General features: G+C 39.5%; 1 protein-coding gene across 8 annotated transcripts in view; it reads left to right on the forward strand.

Moving 5' to 3' along the window:
• Positions 1 to 14,518, forward strand: part of ro60 (Ro60, Y RNA binding protein) — a 39,235-nt gene that overhangs the window by 6,487 nt on the left and 18,230 nt on the right. For 5 of the 8 annotated variants that reach the window (XM_048539492.2, XM_048539491.2, XM_048539488.2 and 2 more), the window contains 2 exons: positions 3,009 to 3,624; positions 11,277 to 11,497. In XM_048539492.2, coding sequence (XP_048395449.2) covers positions 3,039 to 3,624; positions 11,277 to 11,497 — 807 coding nt within the window. In that variant the 5' untranslated portion in view covers positions 3,009 to 3,038. Of the gene's footprint in view, positions 1 to 431; positions 714 to 3,008; positions 3,625 to 11,276; positions 11,498 to 14,518 lie in introns of those variants that run through there. The other 3 variants (XM_048539490.2, XM_048539493.2, XM_059647784.1) reach the window with 2 other exon arrangements.

Raw genomic sequence — 14,518 nt, forward strand, 5'->3', positions numbered from 1 at the left:
TAAGTAAGAGATTCCTACATGTACGTGTGATGGAATTAAACTGAAGTCTCTACCATCATTATGCAGAGCTCCAGGTTACAGCTTGTATGTAAAAGTATATGTCACCAGAATAACTGGGACTCGTGGTCAGGTAATTTGCCAAATGGCTGGAATGGATCGTATTAATGCCAACAGAGACTAAGCACCAATCCCAATTTTGTCCTGGGTGGATTCAGGACCTGCCTCCTCACCTTACCTATGATGGAGAGCATGTTGTTGTGGGCTGAATCTGTCTTTAAGCAGAGCACTCAAAATAAGTGTAATACATATTTTTTTCCTGGTTGGAATTATATTGTGTAATATATATGTTTATGCATAATTTCTGGTCTTGATGTATTTTTGACTCCCACATGGATTAAAAAATAACATTTATACTGTTATCTTTGCATTAGGTTTGGGGATCTATCAACATAAAAATAGCTAATTAAGCCAGACTCTGGTCCTGATCCGAACCACCAATTTATCAATCAGAAGCAGAATGAGACAACATCCAATAGCCAGTGCTCATTGATCTGATCTTGCATGGGACGCAGCATACCATTGTACATCCTGAAATATCTCAAAATGATGCAGGGGACAACCCTTAATATTATGAAAAGGCAGATCTTCCCAGAATTAAAACAAATTGCTCAGTGGTTAGAACTCCTTTGGGTTTGAACACTGTGTAGTGTTGGGTAAGCACATTTGACATTGTAGTTCTGTCCTTCTGAATGTGCTTGGCACTTCGCGGATATGATTTGAGAATGGTAACCTCAATACAAATACAGTATGTTTTCCTTGAGATTCCTCCGTATTTCAGGATTTGATTTTGTCGTTGTGTCTAATGTGTTATTTTTTACCTTGATGAATAATTTTGCAATAATTAAGAGAAAGAAATGAAACCCACACCCTGAATCAAACTCCCTTTATGTTTTTGAAACCTATCGCAGTTTTTCAGGAATATAACAATTTTTTACCAAGTAATTTTAGCAGTGGCTATTTTCATTCCTCCTTCAAGTATTATTAGTTCTCAAATGTGAAGTGGCCAAATAATCAAATAAAATCTTGCACGCTGTAATTAAGGAAAATGGCATATGCTTTGAGGGGAAAGGTGGTAACATGTGAAAATATCACTAGGCTAGTAATCCCAGAAGCTCTGAGGAATAAGAACAGCAAGTACGTGAAACACGGCCAGTCTGGCAGTGTCTGTGCAGGGAGAAACAGATGTAGAGTCATACAGCACAGAAACAGATCCTTCAGTCCAACTCATTTGTGCTGACAAAGTTTCCCAAACTGAACTAGTCCAATTTGCATGCATTTGGTCCATTTCCCTCTAAACCTTTCCTATTCATGCACCTGTCCAAATATCCTTTAAATGTTGTAACTGTAGCTGCATCTACACTTCCTCTGGCAGCTTATTCCACATTTGAACCACCCTCTGTGGAACAAAAATTGCCTGTCGGATCGTTTTTAAATCTTTCTCCTCTCACCTTAAATTCATGCTCTGTAGTTTTGAACTCCTCACCTTGGGGAAAATACTTTTGCTATTCACCATAACTATGCCCTGCGTGATTTTATGAATGTCAGTAAGGTTTCCCCTCAACCTCCTACACTCCGGTGAAAAAAATCCCAATCCAACCAGCCTCCCCAGGTGGTATCCTTGTAAATCTTTTTTGTACCATCTCCAATTTAACAATATCCTTCAAATAGCAGGGCGATCAGAATTGTACATAGCACTCCAAAAGTGGCCTCATTGATGTCCAGACTCCTATTCTCAATGGCCTGTGCAATAAAGGCAAGTATACCAAAAACCTTCTTTACCATGCACTCTACCTATGATGCCACTTTCAAGGAATCTTGTATCCGAACCCCTCGGTCTCTCTATTTGTCAGTACTCCCCAAGACCTGACCATTAACTGTCTAAGTCCTGCTCTTCTTTGTCTCATCAAAATGTGATACCTTAGATTAATCCAAATTAAACTCTATTTACAACTTGGCCCATACGCCAAATTGATCAAGATCCCTTTGAAATCTCCGATAACTTTCTTCACTGTTTACTATGTCACCAATTTTGGTGTCATCTGCAGACTTACTAATCATGCTTGCTGTATTTTCTCCAGATCATTTATATAAATGAAAACAACAGTGGACACAGCACAAATCCCTGTGGAACACTGCTGGTCACAGTCCTCTAGTCCGAAAAACAGCCGTCCACTACCACCCTCTGTCTCCTGCCATGAAGCCAATTTTATATCCAGTTGGCAAGCTCACCCTGAATCCCATGTGATCTAAGTTGATAGTTCATGTCCAACATTGCTTATTCAGAGCCAAATATATTTGGAATCGTCATACTGGACTTGCAACATTAAAACTCAGTTTTTCCTCTGCCATATCTACCAAGTTCTTCCAGTATCACCTGTTTTTATTTCTGATCTCTAGCATCCATAATATGTTGCTTTTATTTTGATGTTCTCTGGACAATGATTTCATTTCTAACAGGGCATCTGTTCAATCTGAAATTGAAAGCTAGCCTCAGTAATGATGACCATGTATGTTGCATCAATTGTTGTAAAGTCCACTGATTCACTAAGCTCAAAGTTATCAACCTTACCTGGTCTGACCTACATGTGACTACTAAGCTGCAGCCATTTGGTTGATTCTTAATTGTCCTCTGAAATGGCCGCACAAGCCAAGGACAATTGGGGATAGGTAACAACGATTGCCAATGTTAGTGACACCCAAATCTCATCAAAGAATAAAGAAAATAACAAGTACAGGAAGTAGAACAGTATACAGAGATGTATTGATTAGTTTAGGTGGTTGGGTGGGACAAGGTATGTGTAGGATTTAAACACTAGAATTGACCAGTGAGGTTGATTACTTATTTCTGTCTTTAAAATCATTATTGCTAGGTACAGCAATAAAAACGTCTATCTTTTGTAAAGATTAGTCTTGATGTTCATCAAATATTTTAATTTTTTGTTCCATAGTGTATCACAGATGGACTCAAAACTGTTAAAATGTCGTCAGAATCTGAAGTACACCAGACAGAGCTATTGAATGAACAGCATGTAACAAAGTCTGAAAGTAGTTCCATGTGGCAAGTGACCGACATGACCCGTCTGCGCCGATTTCTCTGTTTTGGTTCTGAGGGTGGGACGTACTACAGCAGTGAGGAAAAACTTAAGAAAGAAAATGCTCAGGCCATAATGAGATTAATAGAAGAAGGTAAAGGAACTGAGGTTGTCCATGAAATAAAGACTTTTGGTAACGAAGGCAAAACAGTCACGCAAGAACCTATTTTGTTTGCTTTGGCTGTTTGCACACAGTGCTCAGATGCTTCCACAAAACAAGCTGCATACAAAGTTCTGGCTGAAATCTGTCGCATTCCAACCCATCTATTCACGTATATTCAGTTTAGAAAGGATCTCAGTGGAGGGATGAAATGTGGTATATGGGGAAGAGCCCTGAGGAAAGCAGTGGCAAACTGGTACAACAGTAAAGATGGGATGACTATCGCTATGGCAGTTACGAAATGTAAGCGGAGAACAGGATGGTCACATAAAGACTTGCTTCGGTTGTCACATTTGAAGCCAGCTAATGAAGGTGAGTAATAATATAATGGAGCTCTGATTTTTTAAAAAATCTCTTTCACCACCAATCTAGAGCTGTACGTTCTTACTAAGGTGCAATTCCTTGGTACCTACGAACTGTTGATTCTATGATTTCTGTGAGTTACTTGTGGTCAACTGCTCAAAACCACTGCCTTAACTTAGATCAGTTAACATGATACAGACTGGATATTGAATTTTGGCCTTTCTCATGTAACACTTGGCAATGCCATCACTCTCTGGGTATCCAGGACACTTGGGGTGAATATGATTTAAATTTTCACCAAATTAATTACTGTTGTTTAAAATATTGTAATATAACATGAGCTCATTCTGTCAGTGGTTCTTTATTACCTACTGCATGCCACGATATTTAGATTATCGTATTGAAAGTACGTGCCTGCAAGTTAGGATCAGGCCAAGTTTTGTGATCTTATCGGTGCTAATATGAACAGATGTTGTCAGTTCAATGTCCCACTCCCTCTGCCTATGACTGATTTTTAAAAAAATATGTTAATGTAAATATCATGAAGTACTGTTTTTGCTTAAGTTTTTTTTCAATTCATCTTGCTTTGATCATCATCAATTCTTTATAAATTATTTTTCTCTTTCAACAGTTTTCATTAAATTTATAAATTTATGTATAATATTCTCTTTCCTTAATTTTAATTTTGTGCTTCAAACATGTATTGATTGAGTAAGTAATGTCATTAAGATTTTTTGTCTACTGCCCTCTGTAGTTTCTCAAATTGTGCATGATCATTGACTCTCTTATAGTTTAAATTTTCTTTACTTTTAGAATCATAGCCAGATTAGCAAAACCACAGACATGTGAATTGCAGTGATATTCATTCATGATGTTCATTTCTATAAGAGTTAAGTGATTATGTTCTTACCTGGCAAGTGAGAATGAATACACAAAAGACTGTAGACACAAACTCCATCTGATTGAATCTTGTGTCCCTGTTTACTAATTGACTTTTTCTGCTTTTTAAAAAATATAATGCATTTTATGTGGCAATTAGATTGCGTCCAAAAGCAATGACATGTAGAAATAAAGTTAGTGAATAAAAAATTTCTCAAAATAGATTAACTGTAACCATAAGAACATAAGACATAGAAGTGGAAGTAAGGCTATTCGGCCCATCCAGTCCACTCCACCATTTAATCATGGTTGACGGGCATTTCAACTCCACTTCCCTGCACTCTCCCCATAGCCCTTGATACCTTGTGAGATCAAGAATTTATCAATCTCTGCCTAGAAGACATTTAACGTCCCGGCCTCCACTGCGCTCCGTGGCAATGAATTCCACAGGGCCACCACTCTTTGGCTGAAGAAATGTCTCCTCATTTCCGTTTTAAATTTACCCCCTCTAATTCTAAAGCTGTGCCCACGGGTCCTAGTCTCCACGCCTAACGGAAACAACTTCCCAGCATCCACCCTTTCCAAGCCACACATTATCTTGTAACTTTCTATTAGATCTCTCCTCAACCTTCTAAACTCTAATGAATACAATCCCAGGATCCTCAGCCGTTCATCGTATGTTAAACCTATCATTCCAGGGATCATCCGTGTGAATCTCCGCTGGACACACTCCAGCGCCAGTATGTCCTTCCTGAGGTGTGGGGCTCAAAATTGGACACAGTATTCTAAATGGGGCCTAACTAGAGCTTTATAAAGGTTCAGAAGCACATTGCTGCTTTTATATTCCAACCCTCTTGAGATAAGTGACAACATTACATTCGCTTTCTTAATCACGGACTCTACCTGCAAGTTAACCTTTAGAGAATCCTGGACCAACACTCCTAGATCCCTTTGTACTTCTGCTTTATGAATTTTCTCACCATTTAGAAAATAATCCATGCCTGTATTCTTTTTTCTAAAGTGCAAAACCTCGCATTAATAAAGCAACCATAAAGCTTGTTTTTGTTATTTGGATATTCTTTGTAATAAATTCATGGTATCACTAATAAGTTATCAAATGAGGAAATTTAATAGTTTTTAACAAAACTACGTGGTTCGTGTACTTTGCCTTTAGATTTCTTTTGAACTGAGCAACAATGCCTGATTGTATTATCATGCGTCATTGGGCTAGCATACTGGAAATTATGCCATGCTATTCCTGAAGGAGTTGTGAGCGTTAAAGATTCCTTCAAAGTATGCAAAACTCCCTATTTTACCTGCCTTTTAAGATCCAGGTTTTCAGAAAGGTGGACCAGTTTTTTGTACTTTAACGAGAATTACTATTTAAATAGATTCTAGTGTCAGGTAAACAACTGTGGTCTCCTGACACATAACTACTGGGTAAAACTGTAACGTCCTTATAAAGTTTGCATACACACAGATATCCACATAAGGACCCCTAACGTTGGGCGGAAGGAAAGGTAGTTCAGTGGCCTATGTCCATAGGGTTTGTTGAAATGCTCCTTTTCCTTGCCAGGACTTGCCTTTAGTCAATCTCTTTAGCTATTTTTCACTTCCTTGCAAAAAGTACTGGTTTACAAAGTATGAAGTATCTAACTTGTTGGTTAAAAACAACAGTTCAAACAGCGATTATTGATGAAAAATAAACTGGCTTTTTTCAGGCTTTAGGTCATTTTTACTGCAGAGAGAAGGACAAAACCTCCCTGTCTAAGGCCCGAATGCTTTTGGCTATCCTTTTCACATGTCAAGTTGTTCATCTACCTGTAAACCAATCACATTGTTGTTGGAAGACAGAAAATCTTTGTCACTGACAATTGGTCATAGCTACACAGACCAATCGGCTACGTGTTCCTTGCTGAATCATTACTTGTATGCACTCCCTGCTGCCAGTCCACCTGCAAGTAAACCTCCTGTACTGGATGAACAAACAACAGTTTAAATAGCACTGACAGTAAGGGTTAGCAGCTTGTCTAGAAAAGGTGCAGCAATCCCATTCCCAATTCTTGATTTCAAAACATTGATTTCTTGATTTCTTTTCCCACTCGGTCTTTAATTAGCATTAAAATCAAAAAATGCAGTGTTTACAATAATTGTTGTTTGAATCATTCAGATTCACATTCCTACTCTTGAAGGAGTCAAAACTGCACTTTTGAACCTGCATCATTCATGTAAGAACATGACAACCAGGCTATTTTCCCTTCAGAGCTCCTGTGCCATTCAGTTATATCATAACTGATCTGATTGTGGCCTCAACATCACTTTCCTGCCTGCACCCAATAATCTTTGATTCTCTTGTGGGTCAAAAATCTGCCTAACTGAGCCTTAAATATACTTAATGACCCAACCTTGACAGCTCTCTGCAGTAAAGAATTCCTAAGATTCCCTACCCTCTGAGAGAAGAACTTCCTTCCCATCTCTGTTTAAATGTGCAACCCCTTATTCTCACAATATGGCCTTTGGTTCTAGACTGTCCCACAAGAGTGAACAGCCTTTCTGCATTTATTTCGTCAAGTTCTGTAAAAATCTTGTATGTTTCATTAAGATCACTCCTCGTTCTTCTAAATTCTGATGAATACAGGTCCACCCCACTCAACCTCTCCTTGTAAGACAAACCCTCCATACCTGGTATCAACCTACTGTCCAAATCTGTTTTACCCAACCCACTCAAGTTATCTTCGATATATGGCACTTTCACCCCAGGAGACAATCTAAAGGGGAAAAGAAAATGAAAGAAAGGAACAAAAACAGAAGTTGCTAGAAAAGCTCATCAGGTCTGACAGCATCTGTGAAGAAAAACTCAGAGTGAATGTTTCAGGTCCGCTGATCCTTCCTCAGAACACATGGTAACCGGGAAAACATCAGTTTATATGCAGAAAATAGGAATGGGGATGGGATAGCGAGTAAACAATAGGATAGAGCCCGAAGAGAGAGAAGAGCAGTTGGATAAACAATCTAAAGAACCTTTTCTGAAATGCCTCTAAATGCAAGTAAATTCTGTTTTGGATAAGGAGAACAAATCTGCACACAGTGACCTAGGTGTGGTCTCACCAATGATCTGTTGGTGAACAAAACTTCTCTGATTTTATACCCAGTATCATCGTCATAAAGGTCGAACTAGATCATACAAAGTTATTACTGATCACAGTGCTACGTTGCAAAGAAATAGATGCTGCTCAGATTAGAGTAACACACACCAATCATGTGCAAATGAAAATGAGGAAGGAAATTGTGCAGATTATGCAGTGATGTTGACAGATATTGGTGGGCAAAGAAAGGAATTGCACATGTAGCTGGTGCTTGTAGAATGGTAACTCAGAAAGAGGCCATTTAATCCATTATGTCTGAATGGACACTCTGTAAGAGCTATTCAGTTAGTCCCAATTCCCCAGCTTTTCCTTGTAACTCTGGAATTTTTTTCACTTCAGGATGTGTAATAACTCAGGAATTCCAGTGGAAAGGAACATTGTTTATCATTGAACACCAAACTAGAGTCACTACTAATGGTGCACGTAGGTTAGTCCCAGCCCAGGACCGATGGTTCTGCAGACTTATCCTGGGTCTGCTTTATTTTGTTTAAATTAACCTGTTCAGAGATATCATTATTCCACACCTCAGGAGCAGATGGAATAAACCCAGGCTTCCCTCTTCATGGCTGCGGCACGGCCACTTCACAAGGGGCATCTGGGATTGCTTTTTCTCATTTTATATATTCAGAAATACACTTACACACAACTGAATGTTTGTTTTTTTTCCTCATCATCAAATCACCATGACATTTTCTTTTCATCCATTAACTGTCACCAGTAAATCACCTGTGTAGCTAATTGGATATTTACATGCAAAGCCAATGAAGGGCAATGCTAGCCGTCAAAAAGTGAGAAGGGGCTAAATCAAAATGGAATTATAAGGAACTGGGCCTGCTTTTTTAACTGGGCCTACTTTATTTTGACATTTTCTAATTAGAAAGTTCAGAGATGTTTATTACATGCCTCTGGCGCAGGTGATTCTTGAACCAGGCCTCGTAGATCAGAGGTAGGGATGCTACTAAGCACCACAAGTGGCTTTATATGGGTCTGCTTTTTTTTCAGTATTGAGAGGTGCTCTCTCACATAACTGAACTGCTTTCCCACCACCAAATCACTTATCTTTTGTTTTTAGCTATCGATTCTGCCATTAAATCACTTGTAGCTAATTGAATATTTATAAGCAAAGTCCATTATGTGCAATCCAAGCCATCAGTAATGAAGGAGGGACTTGGGAGAGCAGGAAAGGGCTAACTTGAGTGAATTTTTAAAATTTAACCTATTTTTCCTAATCAATCTGTTCAGAGATGTTATTACAGAACTCTGGAGCAGATGGGTCTTGAACCTGGGGCCTCCTGGTTCACAGGTAGGGATTCTACCTCTATGCTATACGAGGGCCTTTGAGTCTGCTTTATGAAGGGATCAGTTGACGGATTCCAGCTAGGCAGTCCATTGCCTGTTGCCAAAGGAATTGTACTCAACCAGCTCCATGAAGAGATTACTTAGCGATTTCCATGGGCCTTGTAGGGCTTATGCAAGGTGTTTAACCTTTTCTCTTTGAAAAAAACACGAACAAAGTTGCCCTTACCTGTCTCACACGGTGCATTGGAAATCCTAACCACTTGCTACCTAAAGGTTTTTTTCTTCATTGCTTGTTTTGCCCTTGAATATAAATGTGTTGATTGTTCTTGTCCCTTCCACTAATAGGACCATATCTTACCCGAATACTAATTACCCAAACAGAGAGTTGACTGCTTTGAAACCTCAGTGTCACTTGGAGAGGTGGGCATTGCTGAGGCAGGTCAGAATCCTCTGGAAATTTAGTAAAAAAGATAAATTAATTAAATGGCCAAGGGTGGTAGACATGTCATTCATAGAGTAGCAAAACCTGCAGATGCTGAAGTCAGAGTCAATAAAATATGGAATTGGAGGAACACAGCAGGTCAGGAAGCATCTGAGGAGCAGGAAAGTCCTGTGATGCTGCCTGATCTGCTGTGTTCCGCCAGCTCCACATTGTATTGACTTGTTCGTGGGTATATCCCTCCAGCTTCGTTGTTGGGATCGCAGTGACTGAGCCTTTTCCTGTGGCTCCAAGTTTAGACAATGAAGCTTCTAATGACCATGGATAATGGGAACTGCAGATGCTGGAGATTCCAAGATAATAAAATGTGAGGCTGGATGAACACAGCAGGCCAAGCAGCATCTCAGGAGCACAAAATCTGACGTTTCGGGCCTAGACCCTTCATCAGAGAGGGGGATGGGGGGAGGGAACTGGAATAAATAGGGAGAGAGGGGGAGGCGGACCGAAGATGGAGAGTAAAGAGTTGCAATGGGAGAGAGATTCCCTGAGGTTGGTCCGGAGGGAGGAGGGTAACTTCTTCAGGTTAGGCATCCCTGGAAGAGGCTTCGCAGTGAGGTTAAAATAGTATCAGAGATAATGGGAACTGCAGATGCTGGAGATTCCAAGATTCCAAGGCTGCTTGGCCTGCTGTGTTCATCCAGCCTCACATTTTATTATCTTGGAATCTCCAGCATCTGCAGTTCCCATTATCTCTGATACTATTTTAACCTCACTGCGAAGCCTCTTCCAGGGATGCCTAACCTGAAGAAGTTACCCTCCTCCCTCCGGACCAACCTCAGGGAATCTCTCTCCCATTGCAACTCTTTACTCTCCATCTTCGGTCCGCCTCCCCCTCTCTCCCTATTTATTCCAGTTCCCTCCCCCCATCCCCCTCTCTGATGAAGGGTCTAGGCCCGAAACGTCAGCTTTTGTGCTCCTGAGATGCTGCTTGGCCTGCTGTGTTCATCCAGCCTCACATTTTATTATCTAATGACCATGGATTGCTGCAGGGACGCGGCCTTTGTGAAATTGGCAGTATCCCCATGTGATAGTAGGAGTTATTCTGCTGCTGGCAATTCTTTAAAATGACCTCTCACGTAGTCCCTTAATTATGTTGATTGGCTGTCTGCCTTCTGAATTATCTTCCACATATTTTACTGGCTCCCCCATCTTTTTTCACAGGACCCTGGTGCTGGCAAAGTAGAGTCTAATGCTCCACTTGAGACTGAACTAGTATTTTAGGAAGGTTAATAATATCATTCCTACTTTTGTAGTCTGCCTGTATTGAGCTGAGAATCATGCATAGCTTTTCAGTCAGTTCCTCCATTTCCCTACCACATCGAATTCAGTGCATAAAATACCACAGGTTTCTCCGATCTTGTACTCCCTTTAAAATTATACCTTTTAAAATACATTGCCTATGTTTGTTCTTCATATCTGCAAATTACATAGTTGTTATTTATTAAATAATTGCAGTTGCCTGCCAATAAAATTCAAAAATTAAAAATGCCATATTTTTGACTTTGATCAATGAATCAGTGATGTAGATTGTGAAGATGTTTTATCAAAAGTTAGGATTTAGTTTGCTAAGTCTGTTACCTTAGAGATAGAGTCAGGATGCAGTCAACAAATCTGGTTTTGCCCAGATATAGCTGGAAAATTAGAAGTGCTTTGAATTTAATTTTCCTTGATTGTTGCAGAAATTGTGGTTTGAGAGACATATGTGGTTACAATTTAAAGTGAATAAGCAGCTATTTCATTCTGGATTACAGAAATATATATTAAATGAATCCAAAGACATTGTCTCACATTAACAGTAGAGAATGATATTTTAAATTATTTAGCTGTGTTTTTTCTAGATCTCACTTTGGTCACTAAGTATATTATGAAAGGTTGGAAGGAGGTAGAAGAAACCTACAAGGATAAAGACAACTCTGATGGAATCCAGCGGTTATTGAAGTACTTCGAAGTTTTGGAGAGAGTAAAAATTACCCGAGATGAGCATGAAGTTGCTCGACTTATTGAAGAGTACAGGTTGGTCAGGGAACACCTACTGACTAATCATCTGAAGTCACAGGAGGTGAATGAATAAATGCTTTGTTCTTTACTTGAGAGTCACTGAATAAAACTAATGATGCTTATATCTGATTTATCAAACAGCTACTGATTGAATAGTGTTTGTAGATGAGCCGTGAATCCAACAAGGAGGAAAACATTTTGTTTCCATTCCACTTAAATGATGTTTTCTCATTATCAAGAAGCAGCAAGCTATGCTGCTGTTGACCTGGCTGCCAACATGTATGCTAATGTCTCAGAAAATCACACCTGCTGGTTTTTTTTGTTTGCTGCTTGCCTTCCAGGATTTCCAATACTATAGGATTTGAGCAATAGCTGAATTGTTAATCTTCGACAATTATTGAAAATAGGAGTATTGTGACCAAATTTATTTAGCATGTTGCCAATAATTTCCTGTATGGAAAATTATACATGAAACAAACTTTTTTTTGTGTTGTGCAATATGTATCTTGTGTAGCATTCCTAATTCATCATCTCAGATTACTTCCAGCACCAGTGACAGATCTGTAAACATCAGCCTATCATCATGGCATAAAATTGCAACCAGCTCCCAGTTTATACCAAATCTCTAACTGTATTGTGTTTCATGATTTAAGTGTGCCTGAAGTGGTAAAGAATAGCACTAAAATTTACTGAACCAATGGATTCATGTGAAAATCTCTTTTGCTCTCCGCATTTGACTTTACTCTCCTCTCTCATCTTGGCTGTCCTGTTATGGATGTCTTAGTTGTGGAATCTGATAATTGTGCAGAACTATACTTCAACTATACATGGGACAGATGGCTTGAAATATTATGATGATTCAGTAGGTATGAGGACCCATGTAAAATTTAGGAATATGAATGTATTACTTTAGGCTTTGTAATTGTTATGCTTTGAGTTATTTAAAAGAAGTCATAATTCTATGTAAAATAACTAGAGTAAGCCACTTTATAAGTACTAATGTAGTCTCCAGTGAGAGATAGCCTACATGGTGTGATTTCAACAAGAAGGAAGCTCACATATTTGTAAAGTCGGTGGATCTACATTTTATGCAGTCAAAATATTATGCATTTTCCTAACAAAGCCCGACGTTTCTCATTAAAATGTTAGACGAAGTTAATGCTAGCACACACTAAGAATTGGAAAGGGAAGAAACTGATTGTCCTAAAATAATATCAACAATTCACTTGTCAAATGTTAAAAATCCTATAAAGTCCTGCAGAGCTGGTTAGTGAAAGCAGGAAAGAAAGCAATTCCCACACTCCAAATTCACTTGTTTCATGTGCCCAGAGATGAGTAGGTCAAGAATTAACCTTTGCAGTCACGTGAAAATCCATGTCGCAAACCTGTGACACTGAGTCAAGTTCAAGTTCAATCAGAAACAGCAGTTGAAGAGTATACAAAGTTAATGGACGATATTAGCAAGAAGTGTAAAATCAGTAAAAGACATTATATGTCAGGCAGCATCAGAGGAGTAGGAAAGTTGATGTTTAACGTCAGGACCCTTCTTCAGAAATGAGGGAGGGGGAATGGAGCTCAGAAATAAATAAAGAGAGGAGGGATGGGGCTGGGTAAGGTACTCCATTTTACTCTTGTCCTTGTGGCTGTAGTTAAGTCCACGTATCAGCTGTGTTAAAGGAGTTCTTAGCAGCACTAAAGTCAATGCGGAAAACCAGTGGTCTCAATGACAAAACTCAACAGGCCGTCAGACAAACAGCAGTCCCAGCCCTTAACCGTAAACACAAATCAGACACCTTCAGCGAAGAGAAAGGCTTTAGCAGGACTGAAGAAGTATTAAAACATCACAATCCTATCAGCGGACAGAGGATCAATGGCCACGGTTCTGAACAGAACAGACTACAAGCATAGGCACTACTTGCAGGTACATCCACATACCAACAGGTGGCATCAGACCCCACACCACAGCTACAGAACAGGATGACCAAGACACACAAAAAACTTTCGTATGCAGGAGAGGTCACTAACACAGACTACATCAGAATGAAACCAGATGGTTCAAACATCCCCACCCTCTTGCTTCTACAGACTCCCCAAGGTGCACAAATCTAGAATCCCACTCAGATCAATAGTCTCCTTACCAGGCACACCTACACACAAGATAGCAAGGGAATTATAGCGGAGACTTAAACACCTAATTAGCAGATCCCCACACTCAATGCATTTGGCCCAAGAATTTTGTCAGACAGCTCAGGAGCACAAAAAAAAATCAATGTTACAGCACAATTTACATCTGTTAACAGGCACTAGACACACTTCTTGAAGGACCAGGAGCACTGACTCTGAACACCAGAAACAACAACAATAAGGACAGCTTACCGAAACTACTAGATTTATGCCTCACAACGCACTTCATGCTCAACGGCTAAATATACAAACAGATCAATGGCACACCAATGGGATCACCCATCTCAGGTCTCATCGTAGAAGCAGTGATGTAGAGACTGGAACACACAGCCCTTCTTATAATCCAACCAAAACTGTGGATAAGATACATGGATGACACACTTGTAATAATCAAATGTACAAAAGTAGAAGAAACCCACCAACTTGTTAACAGCATCCTATCTATAAAATTCACTAGAGAGAAAGAAAATAACGAACAGCTTCCGTTCTTGGATGTAATGGTAGAGAGACTGACTGGTGAATTCCAGACACGAGTGTATAGGAAGGCCACACACACAGACCAAATCCTGTACTTCAGTAGAAAATCACAATGGAACATAACACAAACAGAGTGTATTAAGGCACAGTTTAAACAAGCCATATCATGCTGCAATACCCTAGAACTCCGGAGAATGGAAGAGGGACACCTGCGCAAAGTATTTGCCGACAACTGATACCCAAGAAGTTTCAATCACTGATGCCTACAAAACACGACTGTCAGAAGACACGGTAAAACAGGAGTCACTGGTAACTCTACCTTACACTGAAAATATATCAGAAATAACAACCAGTCTCCTTAGACCGCCTAGCAACAAACTTACATCAACACTGCATCAAATGCTATCAAATACTAATGACA

This window comes from Stegostoma tigrinum, chromosome 8 (assembly GCF_030684315.1).
Source record: "Stegostoma tigrinum isolate sSteTig4 chromosome 8, sSteTig4.hap1, whole genome shotgun sequence".
Lineage (NCBI taxonomy): Eukaryota > Metazoa > Chordata > Chondrichthyes > Orectolobiformes > Stegostomatidae > Stegostoma > Stegostoma tigrinum.